General features: G+C 46.3%; 1 protein-coding gene across 3 annotated transcripts in view; it reads left to right on the top strand.

Annotated features, from left to right (window-relative positions):
* Positions 1 to 383: 383 nt before the first annotated feature.
* The window catches only part of LOC147881103 (ubiquitin C-terminal hydrolase 12-like), a 33,650-nt gene continuing 12,809 nt past the window's right edge, over positions 384 to 21,224 (top strand). For all 3 annotated transcript variants that reach the window (XR_015543991.1, XR_015543992.1, XM_087402174.1), the window contains exons 1-18: positions 384 to 563; positions 646 to 703; positions 806 to 956; positions 1,149 to 1,306; positions 1,481 to 1,746; positions 2,172 to 2,390; positions 2,492 to 2,600; positions 2,705 to 2,820; positions 3,005 to 3,103; positions 3,210 to 3,319; positions 3,442 to 3,516; positions 6,589 to 6,667; positions 6,937 to 7,083; positions 7,209 to 7,289; positions 7,433 to 7,552; positions 7,635 to 7,757; positions 7,887 to 7,964; positions 8,647 to 8,738. Coding sequence is in view for 1 of the 3 variants with exons in the window: in XM_087402174.1 (XP_087258300.1) it covers positions 537 to 563; positions 646 to 703; positions 806 to 956; positions 1,149 to 1,306; positions 1,481 to 1,746; positions 2,172 to 2,390; positions 2,492 to 2,600; positions 2,705 to 2,820; positions 3,005 to 3,103; positions 3,210 to 3,319; positions 3,442 to 3,516; positions 6,589 to 6,667; positions 6,937 to 7,083; positions 7,209 to 7,289; positions 7,433 to 7,552; positions 7,635 to 7,757; positions 7,887 to 7,964; positions 8,647 to 8,738 (2,108 nt within the window). In the remaining 2 variants the exon portion in view is untranslated. The remainder of the gene's footprint in view (positions 564 to 645; positions 704 to 805; positions 957 to 1,148; positions 1,307 to 1,480; positions 1,747 to 2,171; positions 2,391 to 2,491; positions 2,601 to 2,704; positions 2,821 to 3,004; positions 3,104 to 3,209; positions 3,320 to 3,441; positions 3,517 to 6,588; positions 6,668 to 6,936; positions 7,084 to 7,208; positions 7,290 to 7,432; positions 7,553 to 7,634; positions 7,758 to 7,886; positions 7,965 to 8,646; positions 8,739 to 21,224) is intronic.

Consider the following 21,224-nt stretch of genomic DNA (forward strand, 5'->3'; position numbering starts at 1 on the left):
GAGAAGCTATATTGATGGGAGTTAGGATGGCAAGGTGGTCATATTGGGTTGTGCACTCGGAGTGGGTGTGCAGCCGAGAGGCAGAGGGGGTGAGCTGAAGATGGCCACATGAGGCATTGCAGCAGTGAGTGAGCCGAAAACACGCAGGATGGGAGGAAATTTCCTTCATGTGCAGAGAGAGAGAGAGAGAGAAAGAGAGAGAGAGAGAGAGAGAGAGAGAGAGAGAGAGAGAGAGAGTCGGTTGTTGAGGAGCGTGGCAGGAAGGGGGGGTCACGCGGTGAGGGGAGGGGGGGCCAAGGAGGCGGGGCTGGCTGCTTGCTAGGCCTCCTCTTCTTCTTCTTCTTCTTCTTCTTCTTCATCATCTCTTTCATTTTGCACCTCCTCATTTTGGTCTGTGTTGTAAATTTTTGGCTCTGAAACGGCCTCTGCTGCATCGCCATAGCCGACCTCCACCCCAAGCTCCCCTCCCTTTCTCCCTTCCCAGCTCCATTCTGGCTCCCTCCCCCAACCGATTCGATTGCTTCCAACGTCCCTCCATGACCATGATCGCTGCCCCCCTCGAAGTAAGTCTCCCCTCTCCTTCTTCTTCCCCCCTTTTCCTCTTTTCCCATTTTGATCTCACCCCTTCCCCCCCTTCCTCCCCAGGAAGACGACGAGATGCTCGTTACCCCCGCCGATATCAACGACTCCGAACCTATGGAAGGTTTGCCCCTTGCCCCCTTTCCATTCATCCCTCTTTTTTTTTTTGGTTTCCTTTCCCCCTCTTTCCCGCTCCGCCTTCTGAATCCCGTTTCCCTCGATGCAGTCGTCGGACACGGCGATGGCGTCGCCACCGTGGAGAATCAGCAGCCGGATGACCCTCTGTTTGGCAAATTCGCGTGGCCTCTCGAGAATTTCTCTAAGATCAATGTTAGGAAACATTACTCCGACACGTTCGTAATCGGCGGTTACAAATGGTAAGGACGCAGAAATCCTCATTGACAAGGACTGTAATTGGCAATCGTCTGCGAGAGAGCAATGCTCTGCATTAAAGGATTTTACATTCCTCTATACAATGCCTTCAAGCCGTCCACACTGTTCGAAGCTCTGAAGTGTTGAAAATAGGTTCTCATGCCCGGGAAATCTGACTTTTTGATGTGCAATCGCAGGCGGGTGCTCTTGTTTCCGAAAGGCAATAATGTGGATTACTTGTCAATTTATCTAGACGTGGCCGACGCAGCCACTCTGCCCTATGGCTGGACGAGATATGCTCATTTCAGTCTGGCTGTTGTTAACCAGTTCGATCCAAAGCTGACTGTGAGAAAAGGTTGATATCGATAACCTAGCGACTGGAAAATAGTACCATGATCGGGACACGCTAGAACAAGCTCTAACTCATCATAAAAAACAGAAGCTTAAAGCATACATCTGCGTTAGCTGTTTGTAGGTGTAGCGTTGCTCCAATAGTTGTCTTAAAGGGTTAAATTTTTGATTTGCGCAGACACACAGCATCAGTTCAACACACGAGAGAATGACTGGGGTTTTACATCGTTCATGCCTCTCCAAGATGTGTATGATCCTACTAAGGGTTACTTGGTAAATGATACGCTGCTTTTGGAGGCCGATGTGAATGTGCGCAAAATGGTTGACTATTGGGCGTATGATTCAAAGAAAGAGACTGGGTTTGTGGGTTTGAAAAACCAAGGCGCCACTTGCTATATGAATTCTCTTCTTCAAACACTATATCACATTCCGTATTTTCGGAAGGTATGTGCTTTTTCAGTTGTGAGAAATACCCCTGCCTCCCTAACAGTAAAGCAATTGCTATGAATTTTGACGCAATTTTATTTCTAATTTACAAGCACTCGAAGCTTGGATGAAGAGAACGTGGGCCAAATTTTTGTTAGCCTTCCCCTACAGTCTGCCCTGCATCTTTGGAACTTTGGCCCAATCTCAGCATAGGAGCTTTTGTCCGTGTGTTTCTGTTCCTGTATGTGAGACTGATTTACGTTCAGTATGTTACTGGTGTGGACGTAGTAGTATCTAATACCTGCATTGCACGATAAAGGTGATGGTTTGGAACCTAGTTGATGGCTGTCGTAGGGGTCAAGGGCACTTCAATTCAATTTTACTTGGTGATGTTCTGGATTCACTGAGGCTATACCTTGGGTGTACCTTTGGCATGTATGCAGGCAGTATATCATATGCCAACCACGGAGAATGATGTTCCTTCCAATAGCATTCCTCTAGCCCTTCAGAGCCTTTTTTACAAAATTCAGTACAGTGACTCGAGTGCATCCACAAAAGACTTAACGAAGTCTTTTGGCTGGGATACTTATGACTCTTTCATGCAGCATGACGTACAAGAGCTGAACCGTGTATTGTGTGAGAAGCTTGAAGATAAAATGAAAGTGAGCCTTACTCACTCCTTGACCTTGGTGAACTTGTGTGGCATGGCATCACATCTTCTTTCAAAAGATTTTATTGAGCATTGAAGTTGTATGATGCACAGGGCACAGCTGTTGAGGGAACAATTGAGCAGCTGTTTGAAGGACACCATATGAATTACATTGAGTGTATCAATGTGGACTACAAATCCACCCGCAAAGAATCGTTTTATGGTAAATGCCATTCTAAATAGTCATAGCTTGTGAGATTTGTGTTGCACGCATGCTGCTTAGGTATTGCTCATTGAAACCTCATTGATGGATGGAAAATCTGGCAGATTTGCAACTTGATGTTAAAGGTTGCAAGGATGTTTATGAGTCCTTCAACAAATACGTGGAGGTGGAAAAATTAGAGGGTGATAACAAGTATCATGCAGAGCAGTTTGGCTTGCAGGTTAACTAGAGAACTTCTTTTAACTCAGCATATCAGCGGAAGTTTTGTTAACATACGATACATGTTCTGTTATAAGTCTGAATTTTTCATGCATTGTACATTTTTAAGGTTTTTGTGGAGTCTCATCTTAATGTTAGATGCAGTGATCTATGTTTGTGTTGACATTGACCCGCAAACTTTGCAGGATGCAAGAAAAGGTGTCCTCTTTATTGATTTCCCACCTGTGCTTCAACTTCAGCTTAAGCGTTTTGAATATGACTTTACACGGGACACTATGGTTAAGGTGAGTTCTCGTTGTGCAAGGTATACAAGAGGTTTCCAAGTTATAACAAGTCCTGGAGAGTTCTTTTAAAAGAAGTTCATTGATTTGTGATGGGCTCTGGCATCAGATTAATGACAGGTATGAGTTCCCTCTGCAACTTGATCTGGACAGAGAAAATGGGCGATATCTTTCACCTGATGCGGACAGGAGTGTGCGAAATCTGTATACTCTCCACAGGTAAGAAATGACAGTATTGTAAGGTTCCCCATTTTGCTCTTTAGCACTCCAGGCTTCTTTGTCTTGTAATTTTCAAAAAGGCAAATGGGTTAGAATCTGATTCTGTCTTCAACATTTTCCAGTGTCTTAGTTCATAGTGGAGGAGTACACGGTGGCCATTATTATGCTTTTATCAGGCCAACACTGTCAGATCAATGGTACCACCCTGTTCCGGGCGCTCTTTTGTTTCAAGTGCAATAAGAATAAGTAGTTAATTATTGCTGCTTTAACCTTTTTCCTGCTCTCCTTTTCATCTCAACATGAAAATGGGATAGCCTGCTTGTGTGGTATGGGTGGTATGGTTATATTTCCTTCAAAGAGGTCTTCTGTCTGGGCATTGTTAGGGAGTGCTGGTTAAATGCAGAAAATAAGCGGCTGGGAATGTTATGCTGTGACTATTGGATCTGTGACATGGATGTGTGAATGAATTCTGGAGAGATTAGGTAGATAGCAGGAGACATGTACAATTTGTGGTACTGTATCAAATTCTTTTTATGATAGCTAGATAAACCAGTCTGAATTGAAGTCGTGAGATGAGTGGCAGGTGTTGCACACGAGGTAGGGTTACATGGTTTATCATGTCCCCACTTATCTAATGAAATAGGGGAGGCTGCCTAGGAATAAGGTCTCTGAAAGATTGATGTAAATGTTAGAATAGTTTGATGTTCAATTCGGCACCAATACATTAAGGGGCTCTGCTTATTCTGGTTTGGTCCATGGTGCTAAAGTTGTATTTCCTTTATACACATAGTTTGTCCAATTTGTAGTACTCCTTAGGGTTTGTCCAGGTCGCATACCTCAATTGCAAAGTACAATTTCATTGGCATTTGGTTATATGGCATTGTGGACAAGTGGTATCTCCTCTTCTGCAATCAGGGCTAACTATCTGAACTTAAAACAGAAATTCGCTTGTCTGGAAATCAAGTATTTACCTAAGGAAGCTTTTTTCTAGTGGACTTGCAGCACGGAAATATGGTTACAGGGGTATGCCCTAGTATATGATAGCTATATCTCTCGAGAGCATGCCTTACGACGGATACATTCATAGACCCTGTGCAAAAATCAATGTGATTTTGTATGTAGAAATTCACCAACCAGCTGCTTTTGTACAATAATAGGTATACTTCCATCAGAAGCATAAGCAATAATCTTTTTGACTTCTTGGTTTTGTGGCTTCTAGCATTGGAACTCTAGAATAGCAACAATATGTGGCATTGTACAGAATGCCCTCAGAACTTATGCTCAAACTGATTGTGCATTCTCCTTCTAATGAGGGGGGTTGTGCTTTGAGTATCTCTAACTTTTGTAGTACAGTGCTTATCTATTTGCATGTATGATTTGCCAATTCTTTACTGCCTATTACTCACCTTCCTTCCACTTTGCAGAGGGTTTTGAAAGAGACCGAGTATTTAGTGCACAACAATGAGTTTAAACAGGGTTTGGATATTCGTACTCTTCGAGAGGGGTTGTGCTTTGAGTATCTCTAACTTTTGTAGTACAGTGTTCATCTATTTGCATGTATGATTTGCCAATTCTTTACTGCCTATTACTCACCTTCCCTCGACTTTGCAGAGGGTTTTGAAATAGACTGAGTATTTGGTGTACAACAATGAGTTTAAACAGGGTTTGGATATTCGTACTCTTCCTGTTGGCAACTTGAAACTAGATAACTCAGTCCACGGGTTTGGAAGTTCTGTAGTGCTACTTATAATGACTGTCTAGCCATTGCCTCTTCTCTGTGAAGGTTTTTTCGGGAGGCCTGCACCTGAGTGTGTAACATGATAGAACAGAGTTCAAGTAGGTCTAGAGCCTGGTACTTTGTCCCCCTCATGGATGACAAGGCATAGCTCTCCTGTAGGGCTTCCACAGTCATGGACGGGCAGCAAGCAGCCACAGCTTGCATGCAGACAGCCAGAACAGCAGCAGCAGCAGCAGTAGCCCACAGGCTGTCAGAGACAGGCACTGTGCCGCTGTACTATGGAGGCCATGACAGCAGCATACAGGAGCCTTTCATGGGGTGAGCAAGCGGAGAGGTCAAGCTAGATCAGGTCGGCCAGAGAAGCAGCCCAGCCGGGTCCAGGTGGGGGCCAGCAGTTGGCCAGTCTAGGGCAGAATGTAGCCCTAAAATTCAGTCCTTCCCTGAGAGGACCTTAGAGCTGTGTAAGCATTGGTTTGGGGCCTTATTGAAGCATGAAGCAACAGCAGTCATCAGCAGCTCCCAGCAGCAGGGCCCTTGGTTCATTCCCAAGGGGGATCTCAGTTTAGATGTCCTGTCGGCTCAGTTGTACTTGGTGGTCACTATGCGACCATATATGTATATGCAGCGTTTATAAGATCGCGACTGGTTTTATGAGGTTTATTTCACATAACTATATAGAATTGATATACGCTGGGTTTTATTCTTTTCATTTTGTAGTAATAGATTCATGCAATTCTCAATAGAATCGATCGCTTCACATTTTATTCATAGGGACGACCTTCTCAAGGGCTCGAGCTTAACAAAATGAGCTTCTTAAAGAGCTAGTAAATTTGTTTTTACGGCATTAGAAGCTGAGAAAGTGCATGCAAAAAATACACTACAAGAATTGACATGCAGACAATTAGGACCCACTCTCTCCTGCAAATATTTAGGGGTAGTTTGTTAGCAAGATTACGAGGCCAAATGTTGGTGAGATTGTGAAAGTCAGCAAATATAGAAATAAGGCATTGGTTGAATAAGTTCTTAAAGTTGACATTTTTAAAAGAAGACTGTGGTAATAACAAGGGTGGCTCTCCCCCTTTGAATCTCACATTGTACATGTGCGTCGCTTTCAATCTCCCAGTATCTCTCCCATGATACTGTCGTGATGAAAAGAGCTTGAGAATGAAGGAGGAGTGATTGCGATAAAGTGGATTTGAAACACACTGTATCCCAATTTTAACCAAATGAACCCATGAATGAGACTCATTAATAAGTTGTGTGCAGTTGTGTCTTCTCTCTCGTGTTCCCCAATGTTGATGATCCAAGGTACAGGAAAGTCTTTTGTAGAAAGCTTGGTTGAATAGCGTTTTTGAAGGCAGGAGGATTGGGTGGTAGCGGGTATAATGCTAAGTCTGGGAGGAAACTGGAGCCCTTCCTTGGTGTTATAAGGATATATAATTCCAGTCAGTGTGAATTAATTGCATCAGTCTATCAGGTTAATGGTCTCAATTTGTAACTTTTCAAAGTGTTTATGTTCTGTCATATGCAGGTATAAATTTGATGATGAAAGAGTAACCAAAGAAAAGTCAAAGACTGCTTTGGAAGAGCAATATGGAGGTGAAGAGGAGGTATATTGGACATTTTGTTTCCCTGATGTATATGTTTGCCGCGATGTTTTACATTTGATCTATATTTACTGCTCTGTCCTTAGGGGGCAGGTTTTTTTTTTCTTTGGTAGTTTTTGTGTCAGCTACCTTGTATAATTGTGTGGGTTGGTGATGTCTTTGCAAGGTTACTTTCTTTTGTGACATGTTGAAAGAGTGCTAATGCTATAAAAGGGAGAGTAAGTAAAGAGATGTGAGACCCTGTTTTAATGTGAATTGGATTGGACTTGCAGTTACCGCAGACCAATCCAGGCTTCAACAACACTCCGTTTAAATTTACAAAGTATTCAAATGCATACATGCTTGTATACATAAGGGAAAGTGATAAGGATAAGATAATCTGCAATGTAGATGAGAAAGACATTGCAGAGCACCTCCAGGTGGGTTTTTCTTTTTGAAGACATTTAGAACTGTTGTAGATGCTGGTACTGCTGTTCTGTCATGTTGAAATATCATCTTCTACTGTAACTATATTTTCCATCATCTTTTATCAATCTGTTTGTAGATGCGGCTCAAGAAGGAGCAGGAGGAAAAGGAACGTAAAAGGAAAGAAAAGGCTGAGGCCCATCTCTACACAATCATCAAGGTTGAAATAAATTCCCACGATCTTCATGGTCTGCATTTTTTTTAAGGATTAGGTTTTTGAATTGAGGGGTGGCTCATTTTCTCAATATCCGTACTGTGAAGTCTGGTGCTGTGACTGAAATTGGTTGTTATGGGCGTGAATAGGTAGCTCGAGACCAAGATCTTGCAAACCAAATTGGTAAAGACATTCATTTTGACCTTGTTGACCATGATAAAGTACAGAGCTTTCGAATACAGAAACAGACTCCCTTTACCCAATTCAAGGTGAGAAAAACTACCGTGTTGCTACACTGCTGTCTCCCAAGCAGTTTGGAATACTTAAAAGGTACTGTCAAAATACTTTTAGGAAGAGGTTAGCAAGGAGCTGGGAATCCCTGTTCAGTCTCAGAGATTTTGGCTTTGGGCCAAACGCCAGAATCACACTTACCGCCCAAATAGGCCGCTAACAGAACAGGAAGAACTTCAAACGGTACACTACATCTCTTTTTCTGTAAAATGAAGCTATTTCCTTGATTCAGATTGTTCCTTTTTTTGGGGGGTCGGACATGAAAGTGTAACTCTAGCAGTTTTATTCTTCCACTGTGTTTTTTTTTGGTAGGTTGGCCACTTGAAGGAAGCTTCAAACAAAGCCCATAATGCGGAGCTGAAACTTTTACTGGAGGTTCTTCCTACTCAAGTATGTCCATTCATGGTCATGGCTTTAGACTTTGAGTTCAGTCTTTTTCACGATTCTGTAATTGGCTTTTTTCACCTTTCATTACAAGATTGAAGAGTGTTGCTAGTTGAAGATTGAAGTTGTTTCTTGTAAAAGAGTAAAAGGGGAATCATTGATATTAAGCTTATGCATAGAGCATGCACACCCAATTGTAAGGTGTGAGTATTTCTGTGACTTTTTGGAATCCTGAATCCTGTTTGATGTCACATTACTATCTCCTTCTATCACTTTACCTGTTCCTGCACGTTTGCATATGTATTCTCAGAAATTTTAAATATTCCTCTCTACTATTTTATATGTACTTTTTGTATTATTATCTTTGGCTTTTCTTCATGGCATCGACTTTTATGTTTGTTAGTCTAGTATCAATAATGCTCTGAGGTAATGGGTAGGCTGTTACTGGTGGGTGCTTAGCTTTTAATTTGGCTTTGTTCTATTTTTCATTTGTAATTTGTTGTTTTTCTGTGTGTTTTTGGAATGGAATTTGTGCTTGAAGAATAATCTGTATTTTTTTTGTTTGGTTTTGTCAATGTTTCATTGTTTTGGTTGTAATATTTTATTGCCTGACTTCATGCCTCCTAGGTCTACTGTGGTGTAACTTGTTTTTTTGAGGAATAAAATCAATGTTCTTTTTGCAAAGCAGGATCTACGAACACCTCTCTCCCCTTCTGAGAAGACTAAGGATGACATATTACTTTTCTTTAAGCTTTACAACCCAGAGAAAGAAGAGCTGCGGTAAATCTGACTCCCTTTGTGGTTTTTTATGCATGTATTGATGCACCATTTATATTGATGTCTAAGTAGAGAGAGAGAGAGAGAGAGAGAGAGAGAGAGAGAGATGCATTACTGTCTTCGGGAGGCTTCGTGGGCCTATGAGACAAAGCATAAGCCAAGGTCAGCTCATACAAGCCACTGTGGGCTGAAGCAGAGGTTTCGCTAAGGCCCTTTGCTGAGTACTATGCTAAACTCAACTCAACTTAAAACTCAAATCTCAAAACAAGTACTCAAATCTCAGAGTCAAAACACGTAGCCAGGTGCCATGGTGGCTCTCCTGTGAGCTGCGAAGTGTTTGTTGGGTCGTCTCTCGTTGTGGCGGGGGACGCAAACTCCCTATCCTGTATTCGGTGGGCTATATCGAGAGTGACGCCTTTGCTCGAGCGGTCCCCTCTGAGTAGAGTTGTGATGAGCTGAACCTCCATTGTGTGTGCTCCGGTCTGCCTCTGCATCGTGCATGGTCCTTGTATCTCATGTTGTGTCTCTCCTCGTCGTCTTATCCCACTGACCCATGAGCTCTCATACCATCTATCTCCTCCTCCTCTAGTCCGCTATGTCCAGGGGCAGACTCGAATGCATTGAAATCTGTGATGTGTCCCTGAGCTCAATCCATCTCCATCTCCCGTGGCACCGTCCCCTCATGCTATCTGATCTGGTGCAATAGGGTCTCTGTGTGTCGTCATGTCTCCATCAGATAGAGATTTGGTCATGGAAGTGAATCAGCCAAGAGAGAGGCCCTAAACTATGCCCCTTCTGAAAGAGACAGTGGTACCATCCTTGGATTTGATGGTAAACTAGGTAGGTACACAAGAAATGCTCCTATGTCTCCACCTCTGCCAACATGCATAATCTACATATTTGATGCTCTCTAGGCGTACTTGTGGCCCTCCCTGCCTTGATCCTCAGCTGATGGGACGAGACTCGCATCCGTCCGATGGAAATCCTTAGGGTGTGCGAGACTCGCTTGTCCTTCAGATGTGGGGTTTGATAATCACTCCATCCTCCGATATTCTCAAAAAGCGGTTGTGGTGGAACTGGATCATGGTGGGGCTTTTTTTTTGGGGGGGGGGGGCAGAGGGAGGGAGGAAGGAAGAGAAAGAAGGAAAGAAAGAAATATTAATGTCCGTGGGAGGCCTTGCGGGCCTAACGGACAAAGTACATCAAGCAAAGTGGAACTCATACAAGCCTCGAAGGACTGAAGCAAAGGGCGTGCTAGGGCCCTTGCTGAGAACTAGACTATGCTGGAAAAAACCTGTCAAAGAGCTCAAACAAAACTCAAAATACAAGCTGAAGCTAAAGACTCAAAAACCAAAACCGGGCACTGTAGTGGCTTTCCGGTGGGCTGCGATAATATCTCAGATCTGCGTCTATCAAGTTGTCTCACGTTGTGGCTAGGGACGTGGTTGTCTTGATCTTTGGATCTGATGGGCTATATCAAGGATGATGCCTTGTCTCTGGTGGTCCCCTCTGAGGAGAGCGTGGATAGGCCTGACTTCTATCGCGTGTGCTCTGGTCCCTCACCGTATCGGATATGGTTCTGTGCCCTCTTGTTTGGTCGCGTTGTGTTGTCTCTCTCTGCGGATCCATGCTGCCCTCGTAGCGGCTAGCTCCTCCTCCACCCCACTGTGTCTTTGAGTTGACTCAAATGCATAGTAGTCTGTGACGCGCCTCTGTGCTCGGTCTGCCTCTATAGCATGTGGCATGGTCCCCTTCTATTGCTCTCTGATCTGTTGCAATAGTGTTTCTCTGTGCCGTCGCATCTCAATCAGATAGAGTATGGTACAAACGTGGTTCTCGAAGTGCATCAGCCGTGAGACTGGGCCAAAGCCGTGTCCCTCTTGGAAGAGACAGTGGTATCGTCCCTGGATCTCATAGTAGGCTGGACATGTGCATAGAAAATGCTCCTTTGTCTCGACCTCACCTAGTGTGCATAGCCTGCAAAGCGCTGCTTCCTGGGTATGCCTGCCGCCCTCCTTGCCTCAATCCTTAGCTGGTGTGATGAGACCCGTATCTGCCCAATAGCGATTTTCAATGCATGACTTCTCTGTCGTGGAGGTACTGGGGTCTGATAATGAGTCCATCCTGCGATACTCTCAGAAAGCGGTCGCGGTAGAATTAGATCTTGGTGGGGAACTCCTGTGAGAGAGAGAGAGAGAGAGAGAGAGAGAGAGAGAGAGAGAGAGAGAGATTCACGTACCTCATGGGCCTATGGGACGAGGTACAAAGTACACCAAAAGGATGATCTCATACAACCCCCAGTGGGCTGGAGCAAAGGGCGCACTAAGGCCCTTGCTGAGTGCTAAGATTGAAAAACTGATAAGCTTATAACTCTACAGAGCTTAATAGCTCGAGCAAAATCAAATATAACCTGCAAAATCAGATATAACCAAGAGACTAGTGACTATTTCAGAGCTGTAGCATGCTGAGATATGAGACTCAAGCTCCGAAGGCAAAGCTTGGCACCATGGTGGCTCACTTGTGAGCGGTGAAAGTGTCTTCGATCTATGTCTGTCGAGCTGTGTCATGTTGTTGTGGCTGAAGGGGACATGGTCTCCTTGATCTCTGAACCCACTAGGCTATGTTCAGAGTAACCCCATGCCTCGGGTGGTCTCCTCTGAGGAAAGCTGTGATAGGACGGACCTCAATAGAGTGTGCTCTGATCACATTCCGTGCTGCAGGTGGTCTCGGACCTCAATAGAGTGTGCTCTGATCACATTCTGTGCTGCAGGTGGTCTCTGCATCCCTTTCTTAGTAATCCAAGCTGTCTGCATGTCAGCTATCTCCTCCACCTGATTGCCTTCTGCTGCTCTCTGATCTGTCGTAGTAGGGTCTCCCTGTGTCGGCGCATCTCAAGTAGATATAGCCCAATGCAAACGTGATCTTGGAAGTGGATCAATCGTGAGAGTGGACCGAAGCCGCTCTCCTCCTGGTAGAGGCAATGTTATCATCCCTCGATCTCATGCAAACACATAAGAAAGGCTCCTTTGTCTCAGTCACTCCTAGTGTGCCAAGCATACATAGCCGTTGCTCCCTGGTATCCGCGCGAGAGAGAGAGAGAGAGAGAGAGAGAGAGAGAGAGAGAGAGAGAGAGAGGCCCTGAGAGAAGGCCACATGGGCAGCACTATGGCTGCCATGGGGGCAAAGATCAGAGAAATAAAGAAGAACCTGGAAGAGCCATGGTGGCTGCAACAAACAAAGCTCATGGACGGAACGTTGGCTATGGAGCTTCAGCCTGGATCTGGCCTGACAGAGACATGTTTGGAGCAGCATCAAATGGCAGAGAATACCCAGGAGAAAGGTGACTAAAAGGCGAGCCATGTGGCATTGCTTGTGGGCAGGTACATGATCTGCAACAGAGGCTGCATGTGGCACAGCAAAAGACGCCTGCAAAGGGGCAGAGGTGGAGGCTTTGGTGGGCCAGCCACCTGGCCATAGATGTGCCAAAGTGTGGGGTCCAATGGGGGCTGCCCTTGGCCTGGCAGCAGCCCAAAAGGGCCTGGTGTGAGAGGCCCTTATATAGGGCTTGGAAAGCAGCCGACCAGTTGGTTGGTTAGGGCTGCAACCAACCAGCCAGTCGGCCCATTTAGGGCTGGCTGGTCAGTGAATTGGACGGGGCTCAGCCCCTATAAAAGGAAAGGCCTCAGGCCTGATCATCCAGCAGCCAGCACACTTGGGAGCAGCAATAGCAGCAGCATACACTCCCTCAGGCCTACATTCAGGAGGCAGAGGAGAACAAGAAGAGCTGCAGACTGAGCTCACAGAGGGCTGGGATTTTGGCTGTCTTCTAGGGCAGCAAGAAGCTGAGATCTAGACAGAAAGTTTTACATACACTCAAGGTGGAGCACGCGGGCTCGAGTCTAGAGATATCTGGCAGATGGTAGAACTACCTTGTGGTAAGATCAGAGGACCACACCATTGGTGGGACTTTGGATCTATCTCTTTCGTATTGTGTCCGTATCTTTGAACGGAAATATATTTATTTGGTGGTTTCCATATGTGGCTGGTTGCTTGTCTATTGATGAGTTTGCACATCTATTTGATGCACATTAACTTAAGAAGTTTGTGATTCCACTCCCACACACTCACAGTGTGAGCTATTCTATTAGTCTTCCGCTGTGCGTACCCTCTATTGGTCCATTTCCAACAGGAGGGAGGGAGAAACGCGTCCTAGGGAGGCCTCCTAGGCCTATGGGACAAAGTACATCAAGTGAAAACAGCTCAGATAAGCGTTGGAAGGCTGAAGCAAAGGGCGCGCTAGGGCCCTTGCTGAGTGCTATGCTAAGCTAAAGAGCAAAAGAGCTCAAACAAAACACAAACAAACTGAAAGTTGAGACGCAGAAGCCAAAACCTGACACCAGGGCTTCGAGGATATCCCAGATCTTCGTCTTTCGAGCTGTCTCGCGTTGTGGTGGAGGACGTGGTCCCCTCGACGATGGGCTATGTCAAGAGTGATGTCTCATCTTTGGTAGTCCCCTCTGAGGAGAGCTGAGATAGGGCGGACCTCGATCGTATATGCCTTGGTCACTCTCCATGTTGTGTGTGGTCTCTACGCCCCTCGCTCAATAGCGTCTTGTCGGCTCTCTTTGCTGGGCCATATTGCCCTCATATCAGCTATCTCCTCCTCCACCCCACTACGTAGTGCAGCTGATTCAAATGCATAAGAATTTGTGACATGTCTCTGTTCTCGGTCTACCTCAATAACCTGTGGCAGGTTGGGCAGATACATAGAAAATGCTTCTTTGTGTTGACCTTGCCCCAACGTGCATACCTTGCAGATCCACTACTCTCTTGGTATACTTGTAGCTCTCTTTGCTTCAAGCCTCGTTTGATGGGACGAGATCCGCATTTGTCCAATGGCAATCCTCAGTGCATGTGAGACTCCTTTGTTGTTGAGGTATTGGGGTCTGATGATGAGTCCATCCTCCGATACTCTCAAAAAGCGGTCATGATAGAACTAGATCTTGGTGGGGAACTCCTGGTCCCCCCTCCTCCCCCCCTGCCCCCCAGTCCGAGACGTATGGAGTTGGAAGAGATCTAACGGTATGATACGGTTAATCTCATATACGGTTAATCTCATCTCATGGGATCGATTCGGGCGGTGCATCCATGTTGTACTGAAAGGGGGGAAGCCTGTCCATCTGAATACTGGACTAGCAAACCGTGTGGATATGCATACATACCATACTATGTCAATCCCGCTCTCTGCCAGCCGTCTGACTCTAGTGGGATACGGCCCAAACTCTCCAGTGGGGTAGGGCTCAAACTCTGTGGAGGAATGTCTTTGCCTGAAAAATGGCATGAGGTATCACGGCGAACTCTGTCTGTACTATGTGATCAGGGAGTGAGGGCTTACTCCGAATCATCCCATAACCCGTAGTCACCTGTAGTCGCTCAAAGCTCCTCCACTTTGTCGGCGAGAGGTCACTCCCCTAGCAAGGTGCTGCATACATGACAATTGGCCCCTCTAGGGTGTCGAAAAGCTAGCCCTTGGTCGGTGGATCTTTAACTTGCACATGGAAGCAGTGCCTCTCTAGTCAGCCCAAAGCCGGTAAGTAAAGCCATGTCGGTGAAGCACTGCACATGAGGTGTAGAAGACCATAACCTTGGTCTATCCAAGGTTAACTATCAGGTCTCTCTCTCCCTACAGAACACCTCTAGGGCCTCCAGATGTCTTTGCAATCCCTCTGATAGGAGGACTATGTCGTCTGCATATAGTAGTATTTGTATCATCAGGTCAGCCAATAGTGATCCCTTGCCTCCTAGGCGGTCTATAAAGGATGTGATCTCATCAATGTAGAGTCCAAAGAGAGTCGGTGAAAGGGGGCATCCCTGCTTCACCCCGATCATGCTCTCAACACCCCGATCGTGATCTCAACCCAATCCGATGGGCCTCCTGGGGCACGAACTTTCCCCTGACGGACTTGTATAGGCTCATCACTCCCCAAATCATAATCTCTGGAATCTGCATCTCCTGTAATCTCTTGATTAGGCAGAATCATGGCAGAGTGTCGAAGGCCTTCGGCAAGTCTACAAAGCATGCGTAGACTTTATGATGTCTCGACCTCGCCTCCTCAATGAGAGCCCTCGGGGTGAAGATGTGGTATAGGGTGGAGTGCTGCCTCCGAACTCCTGCTTGCCTTAGAGCCGGCTGTCCATGAGCCTCTGTGTGTGTCATGTGCATGGTGTACCTAGGGTCGGATAGCAGGGAACGTGGGTTATGGGATAGCATAGGGCTGGATGGCTATTTTTAGCCGAGATTGCTATATATAGAGATTGATTGATATATAGTGCTCGCTTTATATGGAGGGAGCTATTCATAGCATCGTGCTATCTATAGCGGGTTTCCTTCTATATAGAGGGAGGTCCAATGCTATTGTGTAGACCAGTTGAGCGCTCCTCAACTATTGGATGGGGCTTGGACCTAGGACGGGACTCTGGCCATCTACATGGCGGATCATAGGTGGTGTATCGAAGGACCTTTGGACGGGCTCAGGTGGTATGGGACACCTGGGTTAGATACGGGGCTATGGATGAGTTGAGCTGTAGCCCACGTGCTCGGGGGTGGTCGGGAGGATTGAGGCGCCTGCGCTATGATTCTGGTTGGATTGAGGATGAGATTCTAGGTCAGTGATAGGGTTAGATCCTGCGGGGTCATGTCAGAGTGGCCACTGATCTCCTTGTCTAGTACCGATCCATAAATGTTGGCCAAAACGTGGCCAATCATAAGAGTGCAGTAGTTCTTAGTGTCCATGGGGTCCCCTGCTTTGTGCCTGAGATAGTCTTCTGTGTTTGATATGTCTGCGTAAAGGGTAGGTGTCGGGGTAGCTGCAATGGCTGAGTAAGACAACTTGCTGGTTGGGGTTGAATAAGCAAATGTCTCCTCTTTTGGAAACACGATAGTTATAAAGAAAGAACTTGGAGACAAATAAAACAACACTAAAGACTAACGATAGCTGAAGAAGAAATATATATCACCAAAGGAACTCAATACAAAATAAGAGATATCTGAGAGAAACTGTGGAGGGAGCAAACAGCAGTCCTCCAGAACAGCCAACTGAAGTGGGCTCTGCACTAGCTCCACTAGCTGGAACTGAACCAGATCTGGGTCAGCAACCTATTGCCAAAAGAGCAAAGGTTTGCTGCAGATCTGGAGGAAATAATACAGCAGCAGTAGAGAAATAAGTCGATGCTGATCTGGAGCAGCAGCAGGAGAGGATGATGAAGCGGAGACAGAGGAGGCAGAGATGCTGGAGCTGAAGCAGAGGAGGCAGAGATGCTGGAGAGGAAGCAGGAGTGGAGGCAGAGGATGTTGGAGAGGATGCAGGAGTGGAGGGAGAGGAGGCTGGAGAGGATGCAGGAGTGAAGGCAGAGGAAGCAGAGGCGGCAGAAATGCTGGAGCGCAGGTGTGCAGCAGCCTGTTCCAAAAAAGGTGAGTGAGTAGCCAGGGGGCTACTGCCTTTTATAGGCCTGACCCATCTGGTCGGCCAGTTCTGGTCGGCCAGTCATGGCCTTTCTGGCCATTTGTTTGGCCCTGACCTCTGTGTTTGGAGATTGGCCAGTTTTGGCCTTTCTGGCCATTTGTATGGCCATGGCCTATGCGTTTGGAGATTGCCTGTCTTAACACCCCCTCTCAATGTCCAAGGTAGAATGGTTCTAGGGGTAATCAAAAAATGGTTCCAGGAGTGATCTATCTTCTTCATCAGCCTCGAGAGCGATGACACTTTTGTTGTCGACGTAGAGGACTGTTGGTTCAGTACAAGGAAAGTGTAGCTCTGCCTGAAACCGCCGGAGATATATGGCCTCTGTGGTACAATCATACAAGGCCCGGTATTCAGCCTCAGTAGAAGATCCAACAACAATTTCTTGTTTACGGTTGGACCAAGAAACAGGTGCCGAGCCGAACGAGAAAATGTAGCCGCCATGAGAATGGCGATTGTCCGAGTCGCCAGCCCCATCGGAACCAGTGTATCCCTGTAGTGTTAGTCTTGGTCTGAAATGTAAATCATAAGAGTAAGTACCACGTATGAACCGCAAGATACGAATACATGCATGCCAATGAGTGTGCTTGGGTTCATTAAAGTACTGACTGAGAATAGAAACTGAGTAAGAAAGATCCGGACGAGTGTGAATGAGCCAGAGCAGCTTGCCAACAACCTGACAATGAGATGTTCATCAAAGGGAGGAGACTCCAAGTCCTTTGAGAGCTTGACTGTGGGATCCAAGGGAGTGGCAGCTGGCTTAGGCTCGTGGGGGATGATCTGATCAAGGAGTTGAAGAGCATATTTCTGTTGAGAAACAAAGATACCACCAGAATGCTGGACAGCTTCCATGCCCAAGAAATAGAAGAGAAGACCGAGATCGGTCATCTCGAATGTGGTGCTGAGTTGTGTTTTAATGAATTGAAGTGTGGTGGTGGTAGAGCCCAAAAGCAAAAGATCATCCACGTAAAGTAAGATAAAACAGACCCCCTCTGAAGATTGATGTATATATAAATTCGGATCAAAAGGAGTAGAATGAAACCCATTAGTTTTGAGAAAGGTGTCTATTCGGTGGAACCAGGACCGAGGTGCTTGTTTAAGCCCATAAAGAGCTTTGTGGAGAGGGAATACCTTATTTTCATGGCCAGGAGGAGAAAAACCTGGTGGGGGAGCCACATAGACTTCCTCATCGAGGTAGCCATTAAAAAAGGCACTCTTGACATCCATCTGATAGATAGACTAGCTGTGATGAGCGGCTAGGGCGAGGAGAAGGCGAGAGGATATCAATGGAGCAGTAGGTGCAAAGGTTTCCTCATAATCGATACCATGTTTTTGGCGAAATCCTTGCGATTGGGTCGATCGACCAAAATCCAGGCCTCATTGCAATCAATGCTCTCAAGCTCCTGTTCCATGGCACGATGCCACTCAGGATGTTGAACTACCTCCTGCCAAGTGGCAGGTTCATAATGTACGATATAGGCTGTGGTAAAAATGGAGGCAGTGGTAGTGGAAGAAGCTGTCCGGGTAGAGCGTCGAGGACCGAGAGGAGGAAGTTCTAAGGGAACAATCCCGGAATCCTTCATAGTTTGTCGATACCAGCGTGGCAACGGGTTTGAGAAGAGGATCGAGGAATGAGAGAAGCAATGGGTGGAGAGAGAAGTTTCGGGGGGAGAGAAAGAAGTTTCGGGGGGAGAGAAAGAGGTTTCGGGGGGAACGGGAGTAGGTGCATCATCAGCAGGGAGATTAGATGAATTTTTAAGAACATCTCTTTCATCGAAGACCACATCACGGTGAACCAAAACTTTGTTTGTGCGAAGATCAAATAAGCGATAAGCTTTGGCTTCCGCTGAGTAGCCAACGAGAAGTAGAAGTTCAGCACGAGGTTCTAGTTTACCGCGAGTATCATTGGGAGTATGAGTGTACGCGCGGCATCCAAAGATGCGGATATGAGAAATAGAGGGTCGGTAGCCATAGAAAGCCTCAAAAGGCGTCATGTTCGGGATGGGCTCAGTAGGGCAACGATTAAGGAGATAGACAGAAGTGTTCACGGCTTCTGGCCAGAGACGTTCGGGGAACTCGGCTGCAAAAAGCATGGAGCGTGCCATGTTCATGACTGTGCGCTGTCTCCTTTCGACACGAGCATTTTGGGAGGGCGAATTGGGAGATGTAAGATGGCGTTGGATACCATGCTCGTGAAGGAAGTGAGTAAACTCATGGGAAATGAATTCACCACCATTATCACTACGAATAGGCTTCCCCGTTTGATTCATGACCAATCGAGCCCAAGTAGCAAAGAAGGAAAAAGTGTTAGATTTCTCTTTCATGAAGAACACCCATTGATAAGGAACATGAGATTTGCCACTAATATCGAGGTGGATTAGATGCGATATCTCACTGGCTCGAGAAGTGGAATGAGAAGGAAAAGGAGTTCGGCTTTGTTTGCCTAATTGGCAAGGACGGGAAATATCTTTGGCTCGCGATAATTGAGGTAGGCCATCAACCAAATGATCCCGAGACATTTCATATAAAGAGTCATAGGACAAATGTCCCAGATGATAATGCCATAATCGTTCTGTGTCAGTTGGATCTTTTAGGGTAGCAAGACCATGAAGCCGATGAAACTCAGAGCCGGTATTGGAGGGAATCTCAAGAAATTGTGTCATGAGGTATAGACCATGAGGTTGGGCTTCACCCCGAGCTAAAAGGAGTCCCGATGTCTCATCTATGATTTCGACATGCATCTTTGTAAATAGCACCGCGCGGCCAAGAAGGCAAAGTTGATGGACGGAAAGAAGACCGACCCCTAATTGGGGGACATAAAACACTTGATCCAACTGAGTTAGATTGGGGCCTTTGTCGGTGTCAAATGTGATTGAACCAATGCCACAAATAGGAGCGACAGATTTATTGCCACAATGGACTCCTTGTTGCCGGTTGGTGAGAAATGAAGAGATCACGATGAGGGGTCATATGATGAGAGGCTCCACTATCCACAATCCAAGGGGCTTTAGGGCCACATGGAAGAGTATGAAAGCTGATCCAGATATGGATGGGGAGGAGTCAAGCTCTGTGATATGGATCAAGGCTTGAGAAGTGAAGTCTAGAGAATCTCCAGTGGACCAGTCAGACATGCTTTCGGGAGTGATGAAGGGAGGGGATGGGGTGAAATGATTAGTGACATGGCCGTGTGGTCTCCAAGGGCGAGCATTAGGTGGAGGAGGACCACTCCTAGGGCGCCAACGAGGTGGCAGAGGAGTCGTGGTGGGGGGCTGTGGGAGAATGCCTTTGGCTTTGGAGCGATATTCGTCATCAACATGCCCAACTTTCTGGCAATGCCGACAAAACCGGATCTTTTTGGGAAGGTTGTGCCAGGCGGGTTTAGTACCAGAGGAATTATTGGAGTTAGGATTGGGAGAGGGCTTCCCGGAGCTGAGTTGATCTTTTTGAATCTCGGAGAGAAGAGCCCCCTCTGAAGCAGGAACACTATGTTTTTGGTGGACCTGACAGTAGAGAGGAGCATAACTCAAGAGTTGACATTCGAACTCATTAAAAGTAGGGAGGGTGGGTTGAGAAATGATTTGCTGCATAAAACTAAAATACTTGGGCGGGAGTTTGTTAAAAAAGAAAGTAACTTGGTCATCCTTGGATTTGGGAGGACCAGTTGTGGCAAATTCAGCAATTAACCGCCGGTAGTCTGCCAGTTTGACCTTGAGATCATCGTCAACAGTGATCTGGAAATGCTGGAGATCGTGGTCAAGATTGATGCGACGAGTACAATCTTGGGCCGCATAGCGGTCAGTGAGATGTGCCCATCGCTCAGAGGCAAGGTCAAAATGCTGTAATTGAGAGTGAAATTCAGGCAAAAGACCTTGCATGATTTCGACAATGGTAGTGGCATTACGATGTCGCCACGAGCGAACTACCTGATAAGGATAAACATGAGGATCAGGTTGTGGTTCAGTACCTTGAACGAGTTCTTATAGGTCTTGAGAATCAAGCACATGGCGCATGAGATTTGACCAAGTGGTATAATTAGACCCGTTAAAACGAGTCATATCAGTAAAAGCATGTTTGGCTGTTGCAGAGACAGGGTGAGAGGAAGAAAGGGAATGATAGGGAGAAGCAACCGGTGGATGCATGAGAGGACTGAGAACAGGAGTGGAGTGAGAAGGAGGGAGAGGCGGCACCACCGGAGGAACAAAAGGATTCGGAGAAGGTTTTGAGGGGGAGGGATAAACATGAGAGGCGGGATACGACATGAGAGGGGAAAAAGGGGCAGCGGGAGAGAGAGAGGGAAATAAACTATAGGAGCCCAGTGGCATGGGAGAAGACGGAGGATGAGAAGCCACTGAAGGAAAGATGGCAGCGGAAGATATGAGAGGGATGGGAGGGAAGGAAGAATGAGAACCGAAAGCAAACTCATTGTCTGACGCATTTCTCCTTTCTCGTTTACGAGTGTTCACATGCATGTATGGATCTGTGTCCTCGTGATTACTCGTTCCTATGCCTTGCATAACAGACGGAGTTGCACCAAGGGAATAGGGCAACATACCTTGCACTGATTCTTGTGGGATAGGCATTGTCGAATAACCCATTGTCCTCATGCCGGCCTGTCCTCTTTCGTTAGGGTATACTTGTTCTTCGTCGGCACCGAACTTGAAATGTTGCTCTGCTTCTTCCGAGTTGAATAGAGGTCCTTGTTGACGTATCGGAGAAAACCGTGGAGAAGAAGAAGCACGGGGTGTGCGGGTACCTGCTTCAAGTTCCTTCCATTTCTGAAATTCAGCAAATTCTTTAAAGAGTTTGGAGAGGTATTCATCACCTTCGATCCTTGCAGACTCTCTCTCGACATATGACGAGGGTGGTGTTTGAATAGAGGTCAATTCGGGCTGAGATCGCTTCGGGGAAGAAGGAGAAGACATCTCCAGTTGATGATCTATCTTCCAAGCTTTCCAGGTCAAGGCTCAAG

Source organism: Dipteris shenzhenensis, chromosome 31, assembly GCF_047967505.1.
Source record: "Dipteris shenzhenensis isolate YYH24624 ecotype China chromosome 31, Dip_SZ_1.0, whole genome shotgun sequence".
In the NCBI taxonomy this organism is placed as follows: domain Eukaryota; kingdom Viridiplantae; phylum Streptophyta; class Polypodiopsida; order Gleicheniales; family Dipteridaceae; genus Dipteris; species Dipteris shenzhenensis.